Source organism: Plectropomus leopardus, chromosome 23 (assembly GCF_008729295.1).
Source record: "Plectropomus leopardus isolate mb chromosome 23, YSFRI_Pleo_2.0, whole genome shotgun sequence".
Classification (NCBI taxonomy): domain Eukaryota; kingdom Metazoa; phylum Chordata; class Actinopteri; order Perciformes; family Serranidae; genus Plectropomus; species Plectropomus leopardus.
The window spans coordinates 14563669-14590895 of NC_056485.1; the positions used below are offsets into that span (position 1 = coordinate 14563669).

Here is a 27227-nt window from a genome sequence, read left to right on the forward strand (position 1 = left end):
TGGGCTCTTTTTGCAATTTTCTTTGCTATGGCGTGTCTGGCAGGCTATTCTAAGCGGTTTGCAGCTGTTTTCAACAGTTTTTGGGAGGTGTCAAATTTTGACATTTTGCCTTACTATAGCCTTGGATTTTTTGTCGTTTTTTTCAACATGCTAAATTTGCTGTTTTGGGCTCTTTTTGCAATTTTCTTTGCTATGGTGTGTGTCTTGGCAGGTTATTGTAAGCGGTTTGCAGCTGTTTTCAAAATTTTTTGGGACATGTCAAATTTTGACATTTTGCCTTACTATAGCCTTGGATTTTTTGGTCGTTTTTTCGACGTGCAAAATCCTGCTGTTTTGGGCTCCTTTCGCAAGTTTCTTTGCTATGGTGTGTCTTGGCAGGCTATTCTAAGCGGTTTGCAGCTGTTTTCAACAGTTTTTGGGAGGTGTCCAATTTTGACATTTTGCCTTACTATAGCCTTGGATTTTTGGTTGTTTTTTCGACGTGCAAAATCCTGCTGTTTTGGGATTTTTTGCAATTTTCTTTGCGATGGCGTGTCTCGGCAGGCTATTCTAAGCAGTTTCCAGTGGTTTTGCGACAGTTTTTAGGACGTGTCCAATTTTGACATTTTTGCCTTACTATAGCCTTGGATTTTTGGTCGTTTTTTCGACATGCTAGATTCTGCAGTTTTGGGCTCCTTTCGCAAGTTTCTTTGCTATGGCGTGTCTGCAGGCTATTCTAAGCGGTTTGCAGCTGTTTTCAACAGTTTTTGGGAGGTGTCAAATTTTGACATTTTGCCTTACTATAGCCTTGGATTTTTTGTCGTTTTTTCGACATGCTAAATTAAGCTGTTTTGGGCTCTTTTTGCAAGTTTCTTTGCTATGGCGTGTCTTGGCAGGCTATTCTAAGCGGTTTCCAGCTGTTTTCAACAGTTTTTGGGACGTGTCCAATTTTGACATTTTGCCTTACTATAGCCTTGGATTTTTTGGTTTTTTTCGACGTGCAAAATCCTGCTGTTTTGGGATCTTTTTGCAATTTTCTTTGCTATGGGCGTGTCTCGGCAGGCTATTCTAAGCAGTTTCCAGTGTTTGCGACAGTTTTTAGGACGTGTCCAATTTTGACATTTTTGCCTTACTATAGCCTTGGATTTTTGGTCGTTTTTTTTCGACATGCTAGATTCTGCAGTTTTGGGCTCTTTTCGCAAGTTTCTTTGCTATGGCGTGTCTTGGCAGGTTATTCTAAGCGGTTTGCAGCTGTTTTCAATAGTTTTTGGGAGGTGTCAAATTTTGACATTTTGCCTTACTATAGCCTTGGATTTTTTGGTCGTTTTTTCGACATGCTAAAAATTGCTGCTGTTTTGGGCTCTTTTTGCAAGTTTCTTTGCTATGGCGTGTCTTGGCAGGCTATTCTAAGCGGTTTTCCAGCTGTTTTCAACAGTTTTTGGGACGTGTCCAATTTTGACATTTTGCCTTACTATAGCCTTGGATTTTTGGTCGTTTTTTCGACATGCAAAATCCTGCTGTTTTGGGATCTTTTTGCAATTTTTCTTTGCTATGGCGTGTCTTGGCAGGCTATTCTAAGCGGTTTGCAGCTGTTTTCAACAGTTTTTGGGACATGTCCAATTTTGACATTTTTGCCTTACTATAGCCTTGGATTTTTTGGTCGTTTTTTCGACATGCAAAATTCTGCAGTTTTGGGCTCCTTTCGCAAGTTTCTTTGCTATGGCGTGTCTTGGCAGGCTATTCTAAGCAGTTTCCAGTGGTTTGCAACAGTTTTTGGGACGTGTCCAATTTTGACATTTTTGCCTTACTATAGCCTTGGATTTTTTGTCGTTTTTTTCGACATGCTAGATTCTGCAGTTTTGGGCTCTTTTTGCAAGTTTCTTTGCTATGGCGTGTCTTGGCAGGCTATTCTAAGCGGTTTCCAGCTGTTTTCAACAGTTTTTGGGACGTGTCCAATTTTGACATTTTGCCTTACTATAGCCTTGGATTTTTTGGTTGTTTTTTCGACATGCAAAATCCTGCTGTTTTGGGATCTTTTTGCAAGTTTTCTTTGCTATGGCGTGTCTTGGCAGGCTATTCTAAGCAGTTTCCAGTGGTTTTCGACAGTTTTTGGGACGTGTCCAATTTTGACATTTTTGCCTTACTAGCCTTGGATTTTTTGGTCGTTTTTTTCGACATGCTAATTCTGCTGTTTTGGGCTTTTTGCAAGTTTCTTTGCTATGGTGTGTCTGCAGGCAATTCTAAGCGGTTTGCAGCTGTTTTCAACAGTTTTTGGGACGTGTCAAATTTTGACATTTTGCCTTACTATAGCCTTGGATTTTTTGGTCGTTTTTTCGACATGCTAAATTCTGCTGTTTTGGGCTCTTTTTGCAAGTTTCTTTGCTATGGCGTGTCTTGGCAGGCTATTCTAAGCGGTTTCCAGCTGTTTTCAACAGTTTTTGGGACGTGTCCAATTTTGACATTTTTGCCTTACTATAGCCTTGGATTTTTTGGTCGTTTTTTTCGACATGCTAAATTCTGCTGTTTTGGGCTCCTTTCGCAAGTTTCTTTGCTATGGCGTGTCTTGGCAGGCTATTCTAAGCGGTTTCCAGCTGTTTTGCGACAGTTTTTGGGACGTGTCCAATTTTGACATTTTTGCCTTACTATAGCCTTGGATTTTTTGGTCGTTTTTTCGACATGCTAATTTCTGCAGTTTTGGGCTCTTTTTGCAAGTTTCTTTGCTATGGTGTCTTGGCAGGCTATTCTAAGCGGTTTGCAGCTGTTTTCAACAGTTTTTGGGACGTGTCAAATTTTGACATTTTGCCTTACTATAGCCTTGGATTTTTTTTGGTCGTTTTTTCGACATGCTAAATTCTGCTGTTTTGGGCTCTTTTTGCAAGTTTCTTTGCTATGGCGTGTCTTGGCAGGCTATTCTAAGCGGTTTCCAGCTGTTTTCAACAGTTTTTGGGACGTGTCCAATTTTGACATTTTTGCCTTACTATAGCCTTGGATTTTTGGTCGTTTTTTTTCGACATGCTAAATTCTGCAGTTTTGGGCTCTTTTTGCAAGTTTCTTTGCTATGGTGTGTCTTGGCAGGCTATTCTAAGCGGTTTGCAGTGTTTGCGACAGTTTTTGGGACGTGTCCAATTTTGACATTTTTGCCTTACTATAGCCTTGGATTTTTGGTCGTTTTTTCGACATGCTAATTCTGCTGTTTTGGGCTCTTTTTGCAAGTTTTTCTTTGCTATGCTATGGCGTGTCTTGGCAGGCTATTCTAAGCGGTTTCCAGCTGTTTTCAACAGTTTTTGGGACGTGTCCAATTTTGACATTTTGCCTTACTATAGCCTTGGATTTTTGGTCGTTTTTTTTCGACATGCAAAATCCTGCTGTTTTGGGCTCTTTTTGCAAGTTTTCTTTGCTATGGCGTGTCTCGGCAGGCTATTCTAAGCAGTTTTTCCAGTGTTTTCAACAGTTTTTGGGACGTGTCCAATTTTGACATTTTTGCCTTACTATAGCCTTGGATTTTTTGGTCGTTTTTTTTCGACATGCAAATTCTGCTGTTTTGGGCTCCTTTTTGCAAGTTTCTTTGCTATGGTGTGTCTTGGCAGGCTATTCTAAGCGGTTTGCAGCTGTTTTCAACAGTTTTTGGGACGTGTCAAATTTTGACATTTTGCCTTACTATAGCCTTGGATTTTTTGGTCGTTTTTTCGACATGCTAAAAATCTGCTGTTTTGGGCTCTTTTTGCAAGTTTCTTTGTATGGCGTGTCTTGGCAGGCTATTTCTAAGCGGTTTGCAGCTGTTTTCACAGTTTTTGGGACGTGTCAAATTTTGACATTTTGCCTTACTATAGCCTTGGATTTTTTTGGTCGTTTTTTCGACATGCTAAATTCTGCTGTTTTGGCTCTTTTTGCAAGTTTTTCTTTGCTATGGCGTGTCTTGGCAGGCTATTCTAAGCAGTTTCCAGCTGTTTTCAACAGTTTTTGGGACGTGTCCAATTTTGACATTTTGCCTTACTATAGCCTTGGATTTTTTTGGTCGTTTTTTCGACATGCTAATTTCTGCTGTTTTGGGCTCTTTTTGCAAGTTTCTTTGCTATGGTGTGTCTTGGCAGGCTATTCTAAGCGGTTTCCAGCTGTTTTCAACAGTTTTTGGGACGTGTCCAATTTTGACATTTTGCCTTACTATAGCCTTGGATTTTTGGTCGTTTTTTTCGACATGCAAAATCCTGCTGTTTTGGGATCTTTTTGCTTTTTTTTTTGCTATGGCGTGTCTTGGCAGGCTATTCTAAGCAGTTTCCAGCTGTTTTTTGCAGTTTTTGGGACGTGTCCAATTTTGACATTTTTGCCTTACTATAGCCTTGGATTTTTTGGTCGTTTTTTCGACATGCTAAATTCTGCTGTTTTGGGCTTTTTGCAAGTTTCTTTGCTATGGCGTGTCTTGGCAGGCTATTCTAAGCGGTTTCCAGCTGTTTTCAACAGTTTTTGGGACGTGTCCAATTTTGACATTTTGCCTTACTATACTATAGCCTTGGATTTTTGGTCGTTTTTTTCGACATGCTAAATTCTGCTGTTTTGGGCTCCTTTTTGCAAGTTTCTTTGCTATGGCGTGTCTTGGCAGGCTATTCTAAGCGGTTTCCAGCTGTTTTCAACAGTTTTTGGGACGTGTCAAATTTTGACATTTTTGCCTTACTATAGCCTTGGATTTTTTGGTTTTTTTTTTCGACATGCTAAATTCTGCTGTTTTGGGCTCTTTTTGCAAGTTTCTTTGCTATGGCGTGTCTTGGCAGGCTATTCTCTAAGCTGTTTCCAGCTGTTTTCAACAGTTTTTGGGACGTGTCCAATTTTGACATTTTGCCTTACTATAGCCTTGGATTTTTGGTCGTTTTTTTTTCGACATGCAAAATTCTGCTGTTTTTGGGGCTTTTTGCAAGTTTCTTTGCTATGGCGTGTCTTGGCAGGCTATTCTAAGCGGTTTGCAGCTGTTTTCAACAGTTTTTTTTGGGACGTGTCCAATTTTGACATTTTGCCTTACTATAGCCTTGGATTTTTTTTGGTCGTTTTTTTTCGACATGCTAAATTATGCTGTTTTGGGCTCTTTTTGCAAGTTTCTTTGCTATGGCGTGTCTTGGCAGGCTATTCTAAGCGGTTTCCAGCTGTTTTCAACAGTTTTTGGGACGTGTCCAATTTTGACATTTTGCCTTACTATAGCCTTGGATTTTTTGGTCGTTTTTTCGACATGCAAAATCCTGCTGTTTTGGGATCTTTTTGCAGTCTTTGCTTTGCTATGGCGTGTCTTGGCAGGCTATTCTAAGCAGTTTCCAGCTGTGTTTTCAACAGTTTTTTGGGACGTGTCCAATTTTGACATTTTGCCTTACTATAGCCTTGGATTTTTGGTTGTTTTTTCGACATGCTAAATTCTGCTGTTTTGGGCTTTTTGCAAGTTTCTTTGCTATGGCGTGTCTTGGCAGGCTATTCTAAGCGGTTTGCAGCTGTTTTCAACAGTTTTTGGGACGTGTCCAATTTTGACATTTTGCCTTACTATAGCCTTGGATTTTTTGGTCGTTTTTTCGACATGCAAAATTCTGCTGTTTTGGGCTCTTTTTGCAAGTTTTTCTTTGCTATGGCGTGTCTTGGCAGGCTATTCTAAGCGGTTTCCAGCTGTTTTCAACAGTTTTTGGGACGTGTCCAATTTTGACATTTTGCCTTACTATAGCCTTGGATTTTTTGGTCGTTTTTTCGACATGCTAATTCTGCTGTTTTGGGCTCTTTTTGCAATTTTTTTTTGCTATGGTGTCTTGGCAGGCTATTCTAAGCAGTTTCCAGCTGTTTTCAACAGTTTTTTAGGACGTGTCCAATTTTGACATTTTTGCCTTACTATAGCCTTGGATTTTTTGGTCGTTTTTTCGACATGCAAATTCTGCTGTTTTGGGCTCTTTTTGCAAGTTTCTTTGCTATGGCGTGTCTTGGCAGGCTATTCTAAGCGGTTTCCAGCTGTTTTCAACAGTTTTTGGGACGTGTCCAATTTTGACATTTTGCCTTACTATAGCCTTGGATTTTTTGGTCGTTTTTTCGACATGCAAAATTCTGCTGTTTTGGGCTCTTTTTGCAAGTTTTTCTTTGCTATGGCGTGTCTTGGCAGGCTATTCTAAGCGTTTGCAGCTGTTTTCAACAGTTTTTGGGACGTGTCAAATTTTGACATTTTTGCCTTACTATAGCCTTGGATTTTTGGTCGTTTTTTTTTTCGACATGCAAATTCTGCTGTTTTGGGCTCTTTTTTTGCAAGTTTCTTTGCTATGGCGTGTCTTGGCAGGCTATTCTAAGCGGTTTGCAGCTGTTTTCAACAGTTTTTGGGACGTGTCAAATTTTGACATTTTGCCTTACTATAGCCTTGGATTTTTTGGTCGTTTTTTCGACATGCAAATTCTGCTGTTTTGGGCTCTTTTTGCAAGTTTCTTTGCTATGGCGTGTCTTGGCAGGCTATTCTAAGCGGTTTCCAGCTGTTTTCAACAGTTTTTGGGACGTGTCCAATTTTGACATTTTTTTGCCTTACTATAGCCTTGGATTTTTGGTCGTTTTTTCGACATGCAAAATCCTGCTGTTTTGGGCTCTTTTTGCAGTTTTCTTTGCTATGGTGTGTCTGGCAGGCTATTCTAAGCAGTTTCCAGCTGTTTTTCAACAGTTTTTGGGACGTGTCCAATTTTGACATTTTTGCCTTACTATAGCCTTGGATTTTTGGTCGTTTTTTCGACATGCTAAATTCTGCTGTTTTGGGCTTTTGCAAGTTTCTTTGCTATGGCGTGTCTTGGCAGGCTATTCTAAGCTGTTTCCAGTGTTTTCAACAGTTTTTGGGACGTGTCCAATTTTGACATTTTTGCCTTACTATAGCCTTGGATTTTTGGTCGTTTTTTCGACATGCAAAATCTGCTGTTTTTGGGCTCTTTTTGCAAGTTTCTTTGCTATGGCGTGTCTTGGCAGGCTATTCTAAGCGGTTTCCAGCTGTTTTCAACAGTTTTTTGGGGACGTGTCCAATTTTGACATTTTGCCTTACTATAGCCTTGGATTTTTGGTCGTTTTTTTTCGACATGCAAAATCTGCTGCTGTTTTGGGCTCTTTTTGCAGTTTCTTTGCTATGGCGTGTCTTGGCAGGCTATTCTAAGCAGTTTCCAGCTGGTTTCAACAGTTTTTGGGACGTGTCCAATTTTGACATTTTTGCCTTACTATAGCCTTGGATTTTTTGGTCGTTTTTTTTCGACATGCCAAATCTCTGCTGTTTTGGGCTCTTTTTGCAAGTTTCTTTGCTATGGCGTGTCTTGGCAGGCAGGCTATTCTAAGCGGTTTGCAGCTGTTTTCAACTTTTTTTTGGGACGTGTCAAATTTTGACATTTTGCCTTACTATAGCCTTGGATTTTTTTGGTCGTTTTTTTTTTTTCGACATGCTAAATTCTGCTGTTTTTTTGGGCTCTTTTTGCAAGTTTTTCTTTGCTATGGTGTGTGTCTTGGCAGGCTATTCTAAGCGGTTTGCAGCTGTTTTTCAACAGTTTTTGGGACGTGTCCAATTTTGACATTTTTGCCTTACTATAGCCTTGGATTTTTGGTCGTTTTTTTCGACATGCAAATTTCTGCTGTTTTGGGCTCTTTTTGCAAGTTTCTTTGCTATGGCGTGTCTTGGCAGGCTATTCTAAGCGGTTTCCAGCTGTTTTCAACAGTTTTTGGGACGTGTCAATTTTGACATTTTGCCTTACTATAGCCTTGGATTTTTTTGGTCGTTTTTTTTCATGCAAAATCCTGCTGTTTTGGGCTCTTTTTGCAGTTTTCTTTGCTATGGCGTGTCTTGGCAGGCTATTCTAAGCAGTTTCCAGCTGTTTTCAACAGTTTTTGGGACGTGTCAATTTTGACATTTTTGCCTTACTATAGCCTTGGATTTTTTGGTCGTTTTTTCGACATGCTAAATTCTGCTGTTTTGGGCTTTTTGCAAGTTTCTTTGCTATGGTGTGTCTTGGCAGGCTATTCTAAGCGGTTTGCAGCTGTTTTCAACAGTTTTTGGGACGTGTCAAATTTTGACATTTTGCCTTACTATAGCCTTGGATTTTTGGTCGTTTTTTTTTTCGACATGCAAAATTTCTGCTGTTTTGGGCTCTTTTTGCAAGTTTTTTTGCTATGGCGTGTCTTGGCAGGCTATTCTAAAGCGGTTTTGCAGCTGTTTTTCAACAGTTTTTGGGACGTGTCAAATTTTGACATTTTTGCCTTACTATAGCCTTGGATTTTTGGTCGTTTTTTCGACATGCAAAATCTGCTGTTTTGGGCTCTTTTTGCAAGTTTCTTTGCTATGGCGTGTCTTGGCAGCTATATTCTAAGCTGTTTCAGCAGTGTTTCAACAGTTTTTGGGACGTGTCCAATTTTGACATTTTGCCTTACTATAGCCTTGGATTTTTGGTCGTTTTTTTCGACATGCTAATTTCTGCTGCTTTTTTGGGCTTTTTGCTTTTTGCAAGTTTCTTTGCTATGGCGTGTCTTGGCAGGCTATTCTAAGCGGTTTTCCAGCTGTTTTCAACAGTTTTTGGGACGTGTCCAATTTTGACATTTTGCCTTACTATAGCCTTGGATTTTTGGTCGTTTTTTTCGACATGCAAAATCCTGCTGTTTTGGGGGATCTTTTTGCAAGTTTTCTTTGCTATGGCGTGTCTTGGCAGGCTATTCTAAGCGGTTTCCAGCTGTTTTCAACAGTTTTTGGGACGTCAAATTTTGACATTTTTTGCCTTACTATAGCCTTGGATTTTTGGTTTTTTTTCGACATGCTGCAAAATCTCTGCTGCTGTTTTGGGATCTTTTTGCAATTTTCTTTGCTATGGCGTGTCTGGCAGGCTATTCTAAGCAGTTTCCAGTGTTTTTCAACAGTTTTTGGGACGTGTCCAAATTTTGACATTTTTGCCTTACTATAGCCTTGGATTTTTTGGTCGTTTTTTTTTTCGACATGCTAAATTCTGCTGTTTTGGGCTCTTTTTGCAAGTTTCTTTGCTATGGCGTGTCTTGGCAGGCTATTCTAAGCGGTTTCCAGCTGTTTTCAACAGTTTTTGGGACGTGTCCAATTTTTGACATTTTGCCTTACTATAGCCTTGGATTTTTGGTCGTTTTTTTTTCGACATGCAAATTATGCTGTTTTGGGCTCTTTTTGCAAGTTTCTTTGCTATGGCGTGTCTTGGCAGGCTATTCTAAGCGGTTTGCAGCTGTTTTCAACAGTTTTTGAGGTGTCAAATTTTGACATTTTGCCTTACTATAGCCTTGGATTTTTGGTCGTTTTTTTCGACATGCAAATTATGCTGTTTTGGGCTCTTTTTGCAAGTTTTCTTTGCTATGGCGTGTCTTGGCAGGCTATTCTAAGCAGTTTCCAGCTGTTTTCAACAGTTTTTGGGACGTGTCCAAATTTTGACATTTTGCCTTACTATAGCCTTGGATTTTTGGGTGTTTTTTCGACATGCTAAATTCTGCTGTTTTGGGCTTTTTTGCAAGTTTCTTTGCTATGGTGTGTCTTGGCAGGCTATTCTAAGCGGTTTCCAGCTGTTTTCAACAGTTTTTGGGACGTGTCCAATTTTGACATTTTGCCTTACTATAGCCTTGGATTTTTTTGGTCGTTTTTTTCGACATGCAAAATCCTGCTGTTTTGGGCTCTTTTTGCAACTTTTTTTTTGCTATGGCGTGTCTTGGCAGGCTATTCTAAGCGGTTTCCAGCTGTTTTCAACAGTTTTTGGGACGTGTAAAATTTTGACATTTTGCCTTACTATAGCCTTGGATTTTTGGTCAGTTTTTTCGACATGCAAAATCCTGCTGTTTTTGGCTCTTTTTGCAATTTTCTTTGCTATGGCGTGTCTTGGCAGGCTATTCTAAGCTGTTTCCAGTGTTTTCAAAAACAGTTTTTGGGACGTGTCCAATTTTGACATTTTTGCCTTACTATAGCCTTGGATTTTTGGTCGTTTTTTTTCGACATGCAAAATTCTGCTGTTTTGGGCTCTTTTTGCAAGTTTCTTTGCTATGGCGTGTCTTGGCAGGCTATTCTAAGCGGTTTCCAGCTGTTTTCAACAGTTTTTGGGACGTGTCCAAATTTTGACATTTTGCCTTACTATAGCCTTGGATTTTTTGGTCGTTTTTTCGACATGCAAAATTCTGCTGTTTTGGGCTTTTTTGCAAGTTTCTTTGCTATGGCGTGTCTTGGCAGGCTATTCTAAGCGTTTTCCAGCTGTTGTTTTCAACAGTTTTTTGGGACGTGTCAATTTTGATTTTGACATTGCCTTACTATAGCCTTGGATTTTTTGGTCGTTTTTTCGACATGAAAAATTATGCTGTTTTGGGCTCTTTTTGCAAGTTTCTTTGCTATGGCGTGTTGGCAGGCTATTCTAAGCTGTTTCCAGCTGTTTTGCAACAGTTTTTGGGACGTGTCCAATTTTGACATTTTTGCCTTACTATAGCCTTGGATTTTTGGTCGTTTTTTTCGACATGCTAAATTCTGCTGTTTTGGGCTCTTTTTGCAAGTTTCTTTGCTATGGCGTGTCTTGGCAGGCTATTCTAAGCAGTTTCCAGCTGTTTTCAACAGTTTTTTTTGGGACGTGTCCAATTTTGACATTTTTGCCTTACTATAGCCTTGGATTTTTTTGGTTTTTTTTTCGACATGCTAAATTATGCTGTTTTGGCTCTTTTTGCAAGTTTCTTTGCTATGGCGTGTCTTGGCAGGCTATTCTCTAAGCGGTTTCCAGCTGTTTTCAACAGTTTTTGGGACGTGTCAAAACAGCATAATTTGGGCATGTCCGTTTTTGACATTTTGCCTTACTATAGCCTTGGATTTTTGGTCGTTTTTTTTCGACATGCAAAAATTCTGCTGTTTTGGGCTTTTTTTGCAAGTTTCTTTGCTATGGCGTGTCTTGGCAGGCTATTCTAAGCTGTTTGCAGCTGTTTTCAACAGTTTTTTTGGGACGTGTCCAATTTTGACATTTTGCCTTACTATAGCCTTGGATTTTTTGTCAGTTTTTTTCGACATGCAAAATTATGCTGTTTTGGGCTCTTTTTGCAAGTTTCTTTGCTATGGCGTGTCTTGGCAGGCTATTCTAAGCGGTTTCCAGCTGTTTTCAACAGTTTTTTTGGGACGTGTCCAATTTTGACATTTTGCCTTACTATAGCCTTGGATTTTTTGGTCGTTTTTTCGACATGCAAAATCCTGCTGTTTTGGGCAAAATGTCTTTTTGCAAGTTTTCTTTGCTGGCGTGTCTTGGCAGGCTATTCTAAGCAGTTTTCCAGCTGTTTGCAACAGTTTTTGGGACGTGTCAAATTTTGACATTTTTTTGCCTTACTATAGCCTTGGATTTTTTGGTCGTTTTTTCGACATGCCAAATTCTGCTGTTTTGGGCTCCTTTTGCAAAGTTTCTTTGCTATGGCGTGTCTTGGCAGGCTATTCTAAGCGGTTTGCAGCTGTTTTCAACAGTTTTTGGGACGTGTCAAATTTTGACATTTTGCCTTACTATAGCCTTGGATTTTTGGTCGTTTTTTCGACATGCAAATTCTGCTGTTTTGGGCTTTTTTTTTGCAAGTTTCTTTGCTATGGCGTGTCTTGGCAGGCTATTCTAAGCGGTTTGCAGCTGTTTTCAAAAGCAGTTTTTTTGGGACATGTCCAAATTTTGACATTTTGCCTTACTATAGCCTTGGATTTTTGGTCGTTTTTTCGACATGCCCAAAATCCTGCTGTTTTGGGCTCTTTTTGCAATTTTTCTTTGCTATGGCGTGTCTTGGCAGGCTATTCTAAGCGGTTTCCAGCTGTTTTCAAAAACAGTTTTGGGACGTGTCCAAATTTTGACATTTTGCCTTACTATAGCCTTGGATTTTTGGTCAGTTTTTTCGACATGCCCCAAAATCCTGCTGTTTTGGGCTCTTTTTGCAATTTTCTTTGCTATGGCGTGTCAAGGCAGGCTATTCTAAGAAAGTTTCCAAAAAAAAAGAGCCCCAAAACAGTTTTTGGGACGTGTCGAAAAATTTTGACAAAAATTTTGCCTTACTATAGCCTTGGATTTTTTGGTCGTTTTTTTTGACACACCCCCCAAATTTCTGCTGTTTTGGGCTCTTTTTGCAAGTTTCTTTGCTATGGCGTGTCTTGGCAGGTTATAGTAAGCGGTTTGCAGCTGCAAAACAGTTTTTTTGGGACGTGTCAATTTTGACATTTTGCCTTACTATACCAAAAATCCAAGGCTATAGTAAGGCAAAATGTCAAAATTTGACACGTCCCAAAAACTGTTAAAAACAGCTGGAAAACCGCTTACAATAACCTGCTGAATCACAGTTTATAGCAAAGAAACTTGCAAAAAGAGCCAAAACAGCAGAAATTAGCATGTCGAAAAAAACGACCAAAAATCCAAGGCTATAGTAAGGCAAAATGTCAAAATTGGACACGTCCCAAAAACTTTTGAAAAACAGCTGCAAACCGCTTAGAATAACCTGCCAAGACACGCCATAGCAAAAGAAAGTTGCAAAAATAGCCCAAAACAGCAGAATTTAGCATGTCGAAAAAACGACCAAAAATCAAGGCTATAGTAAGGCAAAATGTTTTTGGACACGTCCCAAAAACTGTTGAAAACAGCTGAAACCGCTTAGAATAGCCTGCCAAGACACGGTCCAGCAAAGAAACTTGCAAAAAGAGCCCAAAACAGCAGCAAATTTGCATGTCGAAAAAAACAACCAAAAATCCAAGGCTATAGTAAGGCAAAATGTCAAAATTGACACGTCCCAAAAACTGCTGAAAACAGCTGCAAAAACACTGCTTACAATAACCTGCCGAATCACACCCATTGTTTTAAGCTAGCAAAGAAAAAACTTGCAAAAAGAGCCCAAAACAGCAGAATTTAGCATGTCGAAAAAACGACCAAAAATCCAAGGCTATAGTAAGGCAAAATGTCAAAATTTGACACGTCCCAAAAACTGTTGAAAACAGCTGCAAACCGCTTACAATAACCTGCCAAGACACGCCATAGCAAAGAAACTTGCAAAAAAGAGCCCAAAACAGCAGAATTTAGCATGTCGAAAAAAAAAAACGACCAAAAATCCAAGGCTATAGTAAGGCAAAATGTCAAAATTTTGACACGCCCAAAAACTGTTGAAAACAGCTGCGAAACCGCTTAAATAACCTGCCAAGACACGCCATAGCAAAGAAACTTGCAAAAAGAGCCCAAAACAGCAGAATTTAGCATGTCGAAAAAACGACCAAAAATCCAAGGCTATAGTAAGGCAAAATGTCAAAATTTGACACGTCCCAAAAACTGTTGAAAACAGCTGCAAACCGCTTAGAATAACCTGCCAAGACACACCATAGCAAAGAAACTTGCAAAAAGAGCCCAAAACAGCAGAAAATTAGCATGTCGAAAAAAACGACCAAAAATCCAAGGCTATAGTAAGGCAAAATGTCAAAATTTGACACGTCCCAAAAACTGTTAAAAACAGCTGGAAACCGCTTACAATAACCTGCCAAGACACGCCATAGCAAAGAAACTTGCAAAAAGAGCCCAAAACAGCAGAAATTAGCATGTCGAAAAAACGACCAAAAATCCAAGGCTATAGTAAGGCAAAATGTCAAAATTGGACACGTCCCAAAAAAACTGTTGAAAACAGCTGCAAACAGCTTAGAATAACCTGCCAAGACACGCCATAGCAAAGCAAAGAAAAGTTGCAAAAAAGAGCCCAAAACAGCAGAAATTAGCATGTCGAAAAAACGACCAAAAATCCAAGGCTATAGTAAGGCAAAATGTCAAAATTTGACACGTCCCAAAAAAACTGTTGAAAACAGCTGCAAACGCTTAGAATAACCTGCCAAGACACGCCATAGCAAAGAAAGTTGCAAAAAGAGCCCAAAACAGCATGGATTTTAGCATGTCGAAAAAAAACGACCAAAAATCCAAGGCTATAGTAAGGCAAAAAAATGTCAAAATTTGACACGTCCCAAAAACTTAAAAAACAGCTGAAACAGCTTACAATACCTGCCAAGACACACACCATAGCAAAGAAACTTGCAAAAAGAGCCCAAAACAGCAGAATTTAGCATGTCAAAAAAAAACGACAAAAAAAATCCAAGGCTATAGTAAGGCAAAATGTCAAAAATTGACACGTCCCAAAAACTGTTGAAAACAGCTGCAAACCGCTTAGAATAACCTGCCAAGACACGCCATAGCAAAGAAACTTGCAAAAAGAGCCAAAAAAACAGCAGAATTTAGCATGTCGAAAAAACGACCAAAAATCCAAGGCTATAGTAAGGCAAAATGTCAAAAATTGACACGTCCCAAAAACTGTTGAAAACAGCTGCAAACCGCTTAGAATAACCTGCCAAGACACGCCATAGCAAAGAAAAAAACTTGCAAAAAGAGCCCAAAACAGCAGAAATTTGCATGTCGAAAAAAACTGACCAAAAATCCAAGGCTATAGTAAGGCAAAATGTCAAAATTGGACACATGTCCCAAAAACTGTTGAAAACAGCTGCAAACCGCTTAGAATAACCTGCCAAGACACGCCATAGCAAAGAAACTTGCAAAAAGAGCCCAAAACAGCAGGATTTTGCATGTCGAAAAAACTGACCAAAAATCCAAGGCTATAGTAAGGCAAAATGTCAAAATTTGACACGTCCCAAAAACTGTTGAAAAACAGCTGCAAACCGCTTACAATAACCTGCTGAAGACACACCATAGCAAAGAAACTTGCAAAAAGAGCCCAAAACAGCAGAAATTTAGCATGTCGAAAAAAAAACGACCAAAAATCCAAGGCTATAGTAAGGCAAAATGTCAAAATTGACACGTCCCAAAAACTGTTGAAAACAGCTGCAAACCGCTTAGAATAGCCTGCCAAGACACGCCATAGCAAAGAAACTTGCAAAAAGAGCCCCCAAAAACAGCAGAATTTAGCATGTCGAAAAAAAAAAAACGACCAAAAATCCAAGGCTATAGTAAGGCAAAATGTCAAAATTGGACACGTCCCAAAAACTGTTAAAAACAGCTGAAACCGCTTACAATAACCTGCCAAGACACGCCATAGCAAAGAAACTTGCAAAAAAGAGCCCAAAACAGCAGAATTTAGCATGTCGAAAAAAAACTGACCAAAAATCCAAGGCTATAGTAAGGCAAAATGTCAAAATTGGACACGTCCCAAAAACTGCTAAAAACAGCTGCAAAAACGCTTAGAATAACCTGCCAATCACACGCCATAGCAAAGAAACTTGCAAAAAGAGCCCAAAACAGCAGAATTTGGCATGTCGAAAAAAACGACCAAAAATCCAAGGCTATAGTAAGGCAAAATGTCAAAATTGGACACGTCCCAAAAACTGTTGAAAACAGCTGAAAACCGCTTAGAATAACCTGCCAAGACACGCCATAGCAAAGAACTTGCAAAAAGAGCCCAAAACAGCAGAAATTTAGCATGTCGAAAAAACGACCAAAAATCCAAGGCTATAGTAAGGCAAAATGTCAAAATTGACACGTCCCAAAAACTGTTAAAAACAGCTGCAAACCGCTTAGAATAACCTGCCAAGACACACCATAGCAAAGAAACTTGCAAAAAGAGCCCCAAAACAGCAGAATTTAGCATGTCGAAAAAACGACCAAAAATCCAAGGCTATAGTAAGGCAAAATGTCAAAATTGGACACGTCCCAAAAACTGTTGAAAACAGCTGCAAACCGCTTAGAATAACCTGCCAAGACACGCCATAGCAAAGAAACTTGCAAAAAAAACAGCCCAAAACAGCAGAAATTAGCATGTCGAAAAAAAACGACCAAAAATCCAAGGCTATAGTAAGGCAAAATGTCAAAATTGGACACGTCCCAAAAACTGTTGAAAAAACAGCTGAAAACCGCTTAGAATAACCTGCCAAGACACGCCATAGCAAAGAAACTTGCAAAAAGAGCCCAAAAAAACAGCAGGATTTTGCATGTCGAAAAAACGACCAAAAAATCCAGGCTATAGTAAGGCAAAATGTCAAAATTTGACACGTCCCAAAAACTGTTGAAAACAGCTGGAAACCGCTTAGATAACCTGCCAAGACACGCCATAGCAAAGAAACTTGCAAAAAAAGAGCCCAAAACAGCAGAAATTAGCATGTCGAAAAAACGACCAAAAATCCAAGGCTATAGTAAGGCAAAATGTCAAAATTTGACACGTCCCAAAAAGGCTAAAAAAACAGCTGGAAACCGCTTAGAATAACCTGCCAAGACACACCATAGCAAAGAAACTTGCAAAAAGAGCCCAAAACAGCAGAAATTAGCATGTCGAAAAAACGACCAAAAATCCAAGGCTATAGTAAGGCAAAATGTCAAAAATTGACACGTCCCAAAAACTGTTAAAAAACAGCTGGAAACCGCTTAGAATAACCTGCCAAGACACGCCATAGCAAAGAAACTTGAAAAAAGAGCCCAAAACAGCAGCAAATTAGCATGTCGAAAAAAACGACCAAAAATCCAAGGCTATAGTAAGGCAAAATGTCAAAATTTGGACACGTCCCAAAAAACTGTTGAAAAAACAGCTGCAAAAGCTTAGAATACCTGCCAAGACACGCCATAGCAAAGAAACTTGCAAAAAGAGCCCAAAACAGCAGAAATTAGCATGTCGAAAAAACGACCAAAAATCCAAGGCTATAGTAAGGCAAAATGTCAAAAATTGACACGTCCCAAAAACTGTTGAAAACAGCTGCAAACCGCTTACAATAACCTGCCAACACACGCCCATAGCAAAGAAACTTGCAAAAAAGAGCCCAAAAAACAGCAAATTAGCATGTCGAAAAAAAACGACCAAAAATCCAAGGCTATAGTAAGGCAAAATGTCAAAATTTGACACGTCCCAAAAACGGTTGAAAACAGCTGGAAACCGCTTAGAATAACCTGCCAATCACACCATAGCAAAGAGAAAACTTGCAAAAAGAGCCCAAAACAGCAGAAATTTAGCATGTCGAAAAAAAAAACTGACCAAAAATCCAAGGCTATAGTAAGGCAAAATGTCAAAATTGGACACGTCCCAAAAAACTGTTGAAAACAGCTGAAACCGCTTAGAATAACCTGCCAAGACACGCCATAGCAAAGAAACTTGCAAAAAGAGCCCAAAACAGCAGAAATTAGCATGTCGAAAAAACGACCAAAAATCCAAGGCTATAGTAAGGCAAAATGTCAAAATTGGACACGTCCCAAAAACTGTTGAAAACAGCTGCAAACCGCTTAGAATAACCTGCCAAGACACGCCATAGCAAAGAAACTTGCAAAAAGAGCCCAAAACAGCAGAAATTTAGCATGTCGAAAAAAACTGACCAAAAATCCAAGGCTATAGTAAGGCAAAATGTCAAAATTTGACACGTCCCAAAAACTGTTGAAAACAGCTGCAAACCGCTTAGAATAACCTGCCAAGACACGCCATGCAAAGAAACTTGCAAAAAGAGCCCAAAACAGCAGAAATTTAGCATGTCGAAAAAAAACGACCAAAAATCCAAGGCTATAGTAAGGCAAAATGTCAAAATTTGACACGTCCCAAAAACTGTTGAAAACAGCTGCAAACCGCTTAGAATAACCTGCCCAAGACACACCATAGCAAAGAAACTTGCAAAAAGAGCCCAAAACAGCAGAATTTAGCATGTCGAAAAAAAAACGACCAAAAATCCAAGGCTATAGTAAGGCAAAATGTCAAAATTTGACACGTCCCAAAAACTGTTGAAAACAGCTGCAAACCGCTTAGAATAACCTGCCAAGACACGCCATAGCAAAGAAACTTGCAAAAAGAGCCCAAAACAGCAGGATTTTGCATGTCGAAAAAAACGACCAAAAATCCAAGGCTATAGTAAGGCAAAATGTCAAAATTGACACGTCCCAAAAACTGTTGAAAACAGCTGCAAACCGCTTAGAATAACCTGCCAAGACACACATAGCAAAGAAACTTGCAAAAAGAGCCCAAAACAGCAGAAATTAGCATGTCGAAAAAAAACGACCAAAAATCCAAGGCTATAGTAAGGCAAAATGTCAAAATTGACACGTCCCAAAAACTGTTGAAAACAGCTGGAAACCGCTTAGAATAACCTGCCAAGACACACCCATAGCAAAGAAACTTGCAAAAAGAGCCCAAAACAGCAGAAATTAGCATGTCGAAAAAAACGACCAAAAATCCAAGGCTATAGTAAGGCAAAATGTCAAAAATTGGACACGTCCCCAAAAACTGTTGAAAACAGCTGAAACCGCTTAGAATAACCTGCCAATCACACGCCATAGCAAAGAAACTTGCAAAAAGAGCCCAAAACAGCAGAAATTTAGCATGTCGAAAAAACGACCAAAAATCCAAGGCTATAGTAAGGCAAAATGTCAAAATTGGACACGTCCCAAAAACTGTTGAAAACAGCTGCAAACCGCTTAGAATAACCTGCCAAGACACGCCATAGCAAAGAAACTTGCAAAAAGAGCCCAAAACAGCAGAAATTAGCATGTCGAAAAAAACGACCAAAAATCCAAGGCTATAGTAAGGCAAAATGTCAAAAAATTGACACGTCCCAAAAACTGTTGAAAACAGCTGCAAACCGCTTAGAATAACCTGCAAGACACGCCATAGCAAAGAAACTTGCAAAAAGAGCCCAAAACAGCAATTTTAGCATGTCGAAAAAAACGACCAAAAATCCAAGGCTATAGTAAGGCAAAATGTCAAAATTGGACACGTCCCAAAAACTGTTGAAAACAGCTGCAAACCGCTTAGAATAACCTGCCAAGACACGCCATAGCAAAGAAACTTGCAAAAAGAGCCCAAAACAGCAGAAATTAGCATGTCGAAAAAAACGACCAAAAATCCAAGGCTATAGTAAGGCAAAATGTCAAAAATTGGACACGTCCCAAAAACTGTTGAAAACAGCTGCAAACCGCTTTAGAATAACCTGCCAAGACACGCCATAGCAAAGAAACTTGCAAAAAGAGCCCAAAACAGCAGATTTTGCATGTCGAAAAAACGACCAAAAATCCAAGGCTATAGTAAGGCAAAATGTCAAAATTTGACACGTCCCAAAAACTGTTGAAAACAGCTGCAAACCGCTTAGAATAACCTGCCAAGACACGCCATAGCAAAGAAACTTGCAAAAAAAGCCAAAAAGCAGCAAATAATTAGCATGTCGAAAAAACGACCAAAAATCCAAGGCTATAGTAAGGCAAAATGTCAAAATTTGACACGTCCCAAAAACTGTTGAAAACAGCTGCAAACCGCTTAGAATAACCTGCCCAAGACACACCATAGCAAAGAAACTTGCAAAAAGAGCCCAAAACAGCAATTTAGCATGTCGAAAAAACGACCAAAAATCCAAGGCTATAGTAAGGCAAAATGTCAAAATTGACACGTCCCAAAAACTGTTGAAAACAGCTGCAAACCGCTTAGAATAACCTGCCAAGACACACCCATAGCAAAGAAACTTGCAAAAAGAGCCCAAAACAGCAGAATTTAGCATGTCGAAAAAACGACCAAAAATCCAAGGCTATAGTAAGGCAAAATGTCAAAAATTGGACACGTCCCAAAAACTGTTGAAAACAGCTGCAAACCGCTTAGAATAACCTGCCAAGACACGCCATAGCAAAGAAACTTGCAAAAAGAGCCCAAAACAGCAGAAATTTGCATGTCGAAAAAAACGACCAAAAATCCAAGGCTATAGTAAGGCAAAATGTCAAAATTGGACACGTCCCAAAAACTGTTGAAAACAGCTGCAAACCGCTTAGAATAACCTGCCAAGACACGCCATAGCAAAGAAACTTGCAAAAAAGAGCCCAAAACAGCAGAAATTTTGCATGTCGAAAAAACGACCAAAAATCCAAGGCTATAGTAAGGCAAAATGTCAAAAATTGGACACGTCCCAAAAACTGTTGAAAACAGCTGCAAACCGCTTATAACCTGCCAAGACACACCAAGCAAAGAAACTTGCAAAAAGAGCCCAAAACAGCAGAAATTAGCATGTCGAAAAAACGACCAAAAATCCAAGGCTATAGTAAGGCAAAATGTCAAAATTGGACACGTCCCAAAAACTGTTGAAAACAGCTGCAAACCGCTTAGAATAACCTGCCAAGACACGCCATAGCAAAGAAACTTGCAAAAAGAGCCCAAAACAGCAGAATTAGCATGTCGAAAAAACGACCAAAAATCCAAGGCTATAGTAAGGCAAAATGTCAAAATTGGACACGTCCCCAAAAACTGTTGAAAACAGCTGCAAACCGCTTAGAATAACCTGCCAAGACACCCATAGCAAAGAAACTTGCAAAAAGAGCCCAAAACAGCAGAAATTTAGCATGTCGAAAATATGATGAAAAATCCAAGGCTATCGTAAGGCAAAATGTCAAAATTGGACACGTCCCAAAAACGGTTGAAAACAGCTGCAAACCGCTTACAATAACCTGCCAAGACACGCCATAGCAAAGAAACTTGCAAAAAGAGCCCAAAACAGCAGAAATTAGCATGTCGAAAAAACGACCAAAAATCCAAGGCTATAGTAAGGCAAAATGTCAAAATTGGACACGTCCCAAAAACTGTTGAAAACAGCTGCAAACCGCTTAGAATAACCTGCCAAGACACACCCTAGCAAAGAAACTTGCAAAAACAGCCCAAAACAGCAGAAATTAGCATGTCGAAAAAACGACCAAAAATCCAAGGCTATAGTAAGGCAAAATGTCAAAAATTGGACACGTCCCAAAAACTGTTGAAAACAGCTGCAAACCACTTAGAATAACCCGCCAAGACACGCCATAGCAAATAAAGTTGCGAAAATAGCCCAAAACAGCAGAATTTAGCATGTCGAAAAAACGACCAAAAATCCAAGGCTATAGTAAGGCAACATTTCAAATTTTGACACCTCCCAAAACCTGTTGAAAACAGCTGGAAACCGCTTAGAATAACCCGCCAAGACATGCCACAGCAAAGAAAGTTGCAAATATAGCCCAAAACAGCAGAATTTAGCATGTTGAAAAAACGACCAAAAATCCAAGGCTATAGTAAGGCAAAATGTAAAAATTGGACACGTCCCAAAAACTGTTGAAAACAGCTGCAAACCGCTTAGAATAACCTGCCAAGACACACCCTAGCAAAGAAACTTGCAAAAAGAGCCCAAAACAGCAGAAATTTGCATGTCGAAAAAAACACCAAAAATCCAAGGCTATAGTAAGGCAAAATGTCAAAATTGGACACGTCCCAAAAACGGTTGAAAACAACTGCAAACCGCTTACAATAACCTGCCAAGACACACCCTAGCAAAGAAACTTGCAAAAAGAGCCCAAAACAGCAGAAATTAGCATGTCGAAAAAAACACAAAAAATCCAAGGCTATCGTAAGGCAAAATGTCAAAATTGGACACGTCCCAAAAATGGTTGAAAACAGCTGCAAACCGCTTACAATAACCTGCTGAATCACACCACAGCAAAGAAACTTGCAAAAAGAGCCCAAAACAGCAGAAATTAGCATGTCGAAAAAACAACCAAAAATCCAAGGCTATAGTAAGGCAAAATGTCAAAATTGGACACCTCCCAAAAACTGCTGAAAACAGCTTGACACTGCTTACGATCACCTGCCGAATCACACCCTAGCAAAGAAACTTGCAAAAAGAGCCCAAAACAGCAGAAATTAGCATGTCGAAAAAACGACCAAAAATCCAAGGCTATAGTAAGGCAAAATGTCAAAACTGGACACGTCCCAAAAACTGTCCAAAACAGCTGGAATCCGCATAGAATAACTGTCTGCAAGTCAAAAATGTCAAAATTTGACACCTTCCAAAAAGTGTTGAAAACAGTTGGAAACCGTTTAGAATGACCTGCCCAGACACACTATAGCAAAGAAAGTTGCGAAAAGAGCCCAAAACAGCAGAATTTAGCATGTCGACTTTCATGTTGTCTGACATATGATGAAAAAGTCACAGTATAGTATATTGTCCAAATGGCACAAAAAAGTCATAGTCTACAGTGTTTCCCATTAATAAGCGGCAGAGATCAGTCACATTAAAAGTCAAGCTAAACTTGATTCTTCTGGCCCTAAAACTGTCTGAAAAAAATCGTCATAGTACGATAAAAATGTAATCTAATATTATCTCTAAAAAGGTAGAAATATGAAAAAGTCATGGTTTATTATGTGGTCCAAAATGGCATTAAATGTCATAGTGTCATAAAGTCATACGTCATCGAAAATATGATAAAGGAGTCACACTAGAGCATGTAGTCCAAAACAGCACAGAAAAAGTCATAGTAGAGTTTTTCGTCTGACATGATAAAAATGTCACAGCATTGTTTGTCATCCAAAATGGGATGAAAAAGTCAAAATGCACGCAAAACATGCAAAAATATTCATTATACAGTATCTATAAATTGATAAGCAACACGACAGCTCATATCACCCCACTGGCAGATATATTAGGAAGTACTCACGCCCCAGAGGTGGAATTCTCTCTTGAAAATCTTGTCATTCTCAAACTGGATTTGACATGAGAGCTAAAAAGAGAAAGACAATAAGAAAGAACAATTATGTTAATTTGTTGTTATTTGTAAATAAAGGTGTGCATTGTCAACACATTCTTGCTCCCAAGTTGTCAAATACCAACACTTGGTCAGTGGCCCTATGAGTCAAACTATGATGCTCCAGTTACTTGGAGGGACCGTGATTATTCGACTAGGCACTTGGTACCAGAATTACTGGTGGGTTAAAGTGGTTCTGATCTTCAACGTCTCACACTTTCTCTCTAGCCTGAATGTAGGAGGTATTTTTTGGACCATAGGAGATCCCCATAAATGTGGACATCTGTGTCTGTCAATTGTTCTCAAATCTGTCTGTTTTCATTTTTTTTTTTTTTTTTTTTTGCCTTTGGACTAGTAGAAATTTAAAATTCTGTTGAAGCGTCAGGGAAATTGGTTGTTAGTAACATCCCTAATAGGTACTCCACTAGTGTCAATTTTGGACACACATGGGCAGCAAAATATACAGTTACTGATACATGAATACAGTCTCTTCTCAAGAAATTTCAACCAGCTTAGGTTTACTTTGTTTTTTGGTTGAGGCAACACATTTACTTAGTTACATTTGGAAAAATTGATCAGAATGTTTATTAACAACAGATCGTACTGTAATGTATGTGACATACTATGTTACAGACTTTTGGTTTCACATGGTCTCCTGGATTTGGTCCTGACTCATCCACCGCCCCTCCGACCGACCTTCATACTCTTAGACTACATCAGCTACTCGAATCATCTCGTAATGCTGCGTCCTGGTGTATCTCATATGCACGGCAAAGGGTGCTTCAGTGCATCTTTATCTGACGCGACTGACCAAACGCTGGCATTTGTTGGGAGTGAGAACATCCTGGCATTGTTGATCATTAAAGCAGACAGCATGGCATAATTGTTTACTGTATACATGCCAGTGGTATGGTTGGACTAACTATGCAAGCGTATATGTGTGAATGCTTGTACTGTATATCTGCTACATGTATGTTTGTCTATAAATACATGGAGTTAAATAAAAAGTACAATATTTATTGCTGGAATGTAAAGGAGTAGAAGTGTGTAGTGAAGTGTAGCAGAAAATGAAATTGCTCAAGTAAGTGCCTAAAAGTTGTTCTTAAGTACAGGACTTGAGTAAATGTACTCATTACAGTACTGGTACAGAATAAAATGTTCCCAATGCATCTGACTGTGTGTGTAAAACACTCACCACTGTGCGGTTGGCTTCTATGCAGGAAAATTCGGGGTTTGCATTCTTGGCGTAAATTGTTACGACGACATTATTTCCCGTTTGGTGCCAGTCGTGTCGACAAGCCACTTTCTTCTTGTCCTGTTGGCACAAACAACACAAAGGTCTGTCACAAATTTGGGGTGTTTTGAATCAGTCTGTTTTCCTGCTCTGACTCTGTGATCTCATTTGTAAAGCAGCAAATCACAATCAACAGCAGAGTGACTTGAATCTCCCCGATGCTTACTGTTGTTGCAGTGTTGCACATAATAATGCCTGTATGTTGCTTTATATGATGTTATTGTTGTTTAGTCACATGCAAAACCAACCTATAAAAAAAATCACATCACAAAGTACAGCCTCCAAAATTACCACCTCCGTGAACTGTTTGCACTAAATACCGAACATTATGACACTTATGAAGGTAGGGTGCTGTTGCATTAATCTGCATTAGTTTTAGCTTGGTTCTATTTAAAGATCAAAAACAGTAAGACTCCAATTGCATGTGTTTTGCTGCTTTTCCAACCAAAAATCACAAAAATAACACACCAGGAACAAGCAAGCTGTGAGCATGTGATAAAATGACTTAGTAGTGCCCTCCACAAAGATTTAAGTTTCACCTTGATGTACAAAATTTGGTATGTAGATGTATCATGCTCAGACTTAAGAAATACGTGTTTTGGAGCCATGACCTAAACCCAAATTTACTGAATTTACTGTGCAATTGGCTGTGCAATTTTTGGCCATTAACAGAGGTCATATTTTAATAAAATCCTCCTTCAGATATAATCCAATCAACTTTAAAATCTGTCAGTGCCATCTAAAGAGATAAAAAGTTTTTATTGAAAAATGCATTGTGTCAGCATGAAACTGAAATGACAATGAAACTTTGAGCTTGGCCCTTTTGTTCTACCTTTCATTTATGCAGTATGCCCCCCAAGGTGGTGTATGTACCTGCTTCCGGACCCAGCGGTGCTTCCCTGAGGTGCAGCCCTTCTGGTCCAGGAAAGCGTTGAAATCTATAGTCTTTATGCAGCAGCAGTTCCAGTACTTATACCTGAAACAAAAACACAATCACAGCTTAGAAACAGTTTGTAACGCCTGCATCGTTCAGAAAACAGAAAGCTTTAACTTACTGATATTGATATAATGATACAAATCATACTAACAGCAGTTTTACACAAGAAAATAAAGCCATATGGGTGTCAGTGTTTCACTCAAGAGCTCCAAAGCAGAGAGTGATGCTCATTTATTTTGATGCAATTCAAAGAGCAGTTTAATTTACCTCTAAAGTCGGTTTTAATGTCGCGGATTTGTGTCTAATTACTGATCTTTAATGAATTGTCTGATATTTAGCTTTTATGTTTCCTGCTTTGCTTACATGGCCTTGGGTTATGTTTTGTTTACATTTCCTCTTTGTAGCAGTGTTTTAATGACGCTTTGAATAGAGATTTATGCAAATAAAGATTGTAATTTTGTTCCAGTGGATTGCGCGTAATGCCTTCTTGTGATATCCAGAGTAGAGAAGTGGAAACGTGCAGCAATGTGTCTTTGTGTCTCACCCCTCATGGAAGACGGGTGCTCCCGGGTGGTGGATGCAGACCTCCATGTCTGTCTCTGGTCCTTGATAGATCTGAACACACAAACACAAAGCGAATGATCACAGCGTGAAGATCAGATGATCAATAATGTGGAGCAGATTACAGTCTCTCCTCACAGCTCAGCTCATCAGTCACACCATAAGGTCACCAGTCAAGTGTGTGTTGTTGTCTGAATTCAGCAGTTCTCAATCTTGGGATCGGGAGATTAAGCAGGGTCATTTGTTTTGCTGACAGGGTCACGAGATAGGTGCTCTAAATCAGGGAAACATTTTCTGCCTAAATCAAAACATTTTTGATGATTTTACTTTAAAGATTCCCTGAAGAAGAGGATTAAGTTTTTGAGTGTTAAAAAGATAAATATACCCAATGATTTATTTTTCACCCAAAACTTCAACTGTTACTGTATACATTTTCAACTGGTACTTACTGATACAGTATATTATATATAGGATCAGATCTGAAAGTTTTTAGGGGCTAGAATATAGATTTTAAAAATCTTTCAAAAACTTAATCTACATAATTTGGACAGCCTTTAAAACAGCATAAAAAAGGCAGCGAGTTCAATAATCTCTGATCGCTCACTGTGGAATAAGTATTCAGATCTTTAAAAAATTCTGCTGACTTTATCAGCATCAACGTATCATTTAAATGTCTCTAATGTAGTCAAAACAAAAGTCCTCTGCTACTGTCATCTCTCTGTTCCAGGGGACAAATGCATGTCTTTTAAGCCTGAGGGGGACATGTCCTGCATCCCCAATGAAACCTGCACCTATGCATATTTTAAGTAGGCAGCATTTTAATGTTACAGCTGGATGAAGCAGAGTGAGATTCAACGACTTTATGTACTGTTTAATCTTAAAAATGCATCATATTTTGTAACATGGTTATATGTTTTGTATGTAAAATTTCTAATCTGCTAAGTAACTAATATAAAAAAAGCTGTCAATCAAATGTATTGGAGCAAATATTACAGTAAATCCTTCTGAAACTTAGTGGAGTAAAATCAATCAATGATATTTTATTTTTTTTGTCACATGGAAATAATACTTGGTACAATTCCAGTATAAAAAAAAAACCACCATCGAGTGTAAATAAAAAAGTGACTAAAGTACAGCTATCTAAAATTTAATTTAAGTGCAGTGCTTGAATAAATGCACTTAATTATGCTACACCACTGAAGTATTTTGGGACATGAAAATAGGCCAGTACAGGCTGAAAAAGTTACAAAGTATAATAGAGTCAAATGTGTTGTTATCTGTCTTGTCCACTAGATGGAGCTGTTTATAAACTTTACAAAACTGAAGTCCAGGAATGATGAAACAAGCACACAAAAGGCACAGAAACAGAACTGAGGCCACAGAAAATTCCAATAAACAAACAAACAAACACACAAACACACACACACACACACACACACACACACACAAATGAACCCATAATGAAAGAGGCACTCACTGTTTTACATCCTGCGTTCTTGCACTGGGTCCCCAGCATTGTCATCTGACTCTCTGAGAGAAGAGAGACACCAGAGAGGAGTGAGATAAGGACACCGGGACTCTGTCTGTCACTGCAAATAATCTCAGGAAGTCAGTTTTGTCTGAATACAAGGTTTTTTTTTCTTTTCTTTTTTTAAAATAAGTTAATTATAAGAAGAAATGAGAAACTGCTACCAGTTTAAACAGAAATGTCTTAATGAGACAGTGATTTTTGCAAAGCACTCGTACAAAAATATATACTGTTGTCATGAATTATGCATCAAACACACCGGACACAAATTTAAGAAATGCCTTCCAGTTAAAAGTTCAAAAACTTAAAAGTGCAGTATAAATATTCCAAACTGTTTCAAAAACACGAACTTGCTTTAAGTATTTTATGATTTCAACTTTCAATTTCTTGATTTTAGTGCAGAAACCTGCTTAAATTTGTCATGTATACTCAAAAACAAAAACATCACACTAA

General features: G+C 38.9%; 1 protein-coding gene across 2 annotated transcripts in view; it reads right to left on the minus strand.

Annotated features, from left to right (window-relative positions):
- zgc:92429 (uncharacterized protein LOC445063 homolog) overlaps positions 1 to 27227 on the minus strand; it is a 34447-nt gene that overhangs the window by 1119 nt on the left and 6101 nt on the right. For both annotated transcript variants that reach the window (XM_042512340.1, XM_042512341.1), the window contains 5 exons: positions 26724 to 26776; positions 25230 to 25300; positions 24622 to 24724; positions 23650 to 23769; positions 22368 to 22430 (listed from right to left, as the gene is read on the minus strand). In XM_042512340.1, the coding sequence (XP_042368274.1) occupies positions 22368 to 22430; positions 23650 to 23769; positions 24622 to 24724; positions 25230 to 25300; positions 26724 to 26776 (410 nt within the window). The remainder of the gene's footprint in view (positions 1 to 22367; positions 22431 to 23649; positions 23770 to 24621; positions 24725 to 25229; positions 25301 to 26723; positions 26777 to 27227) is intronic.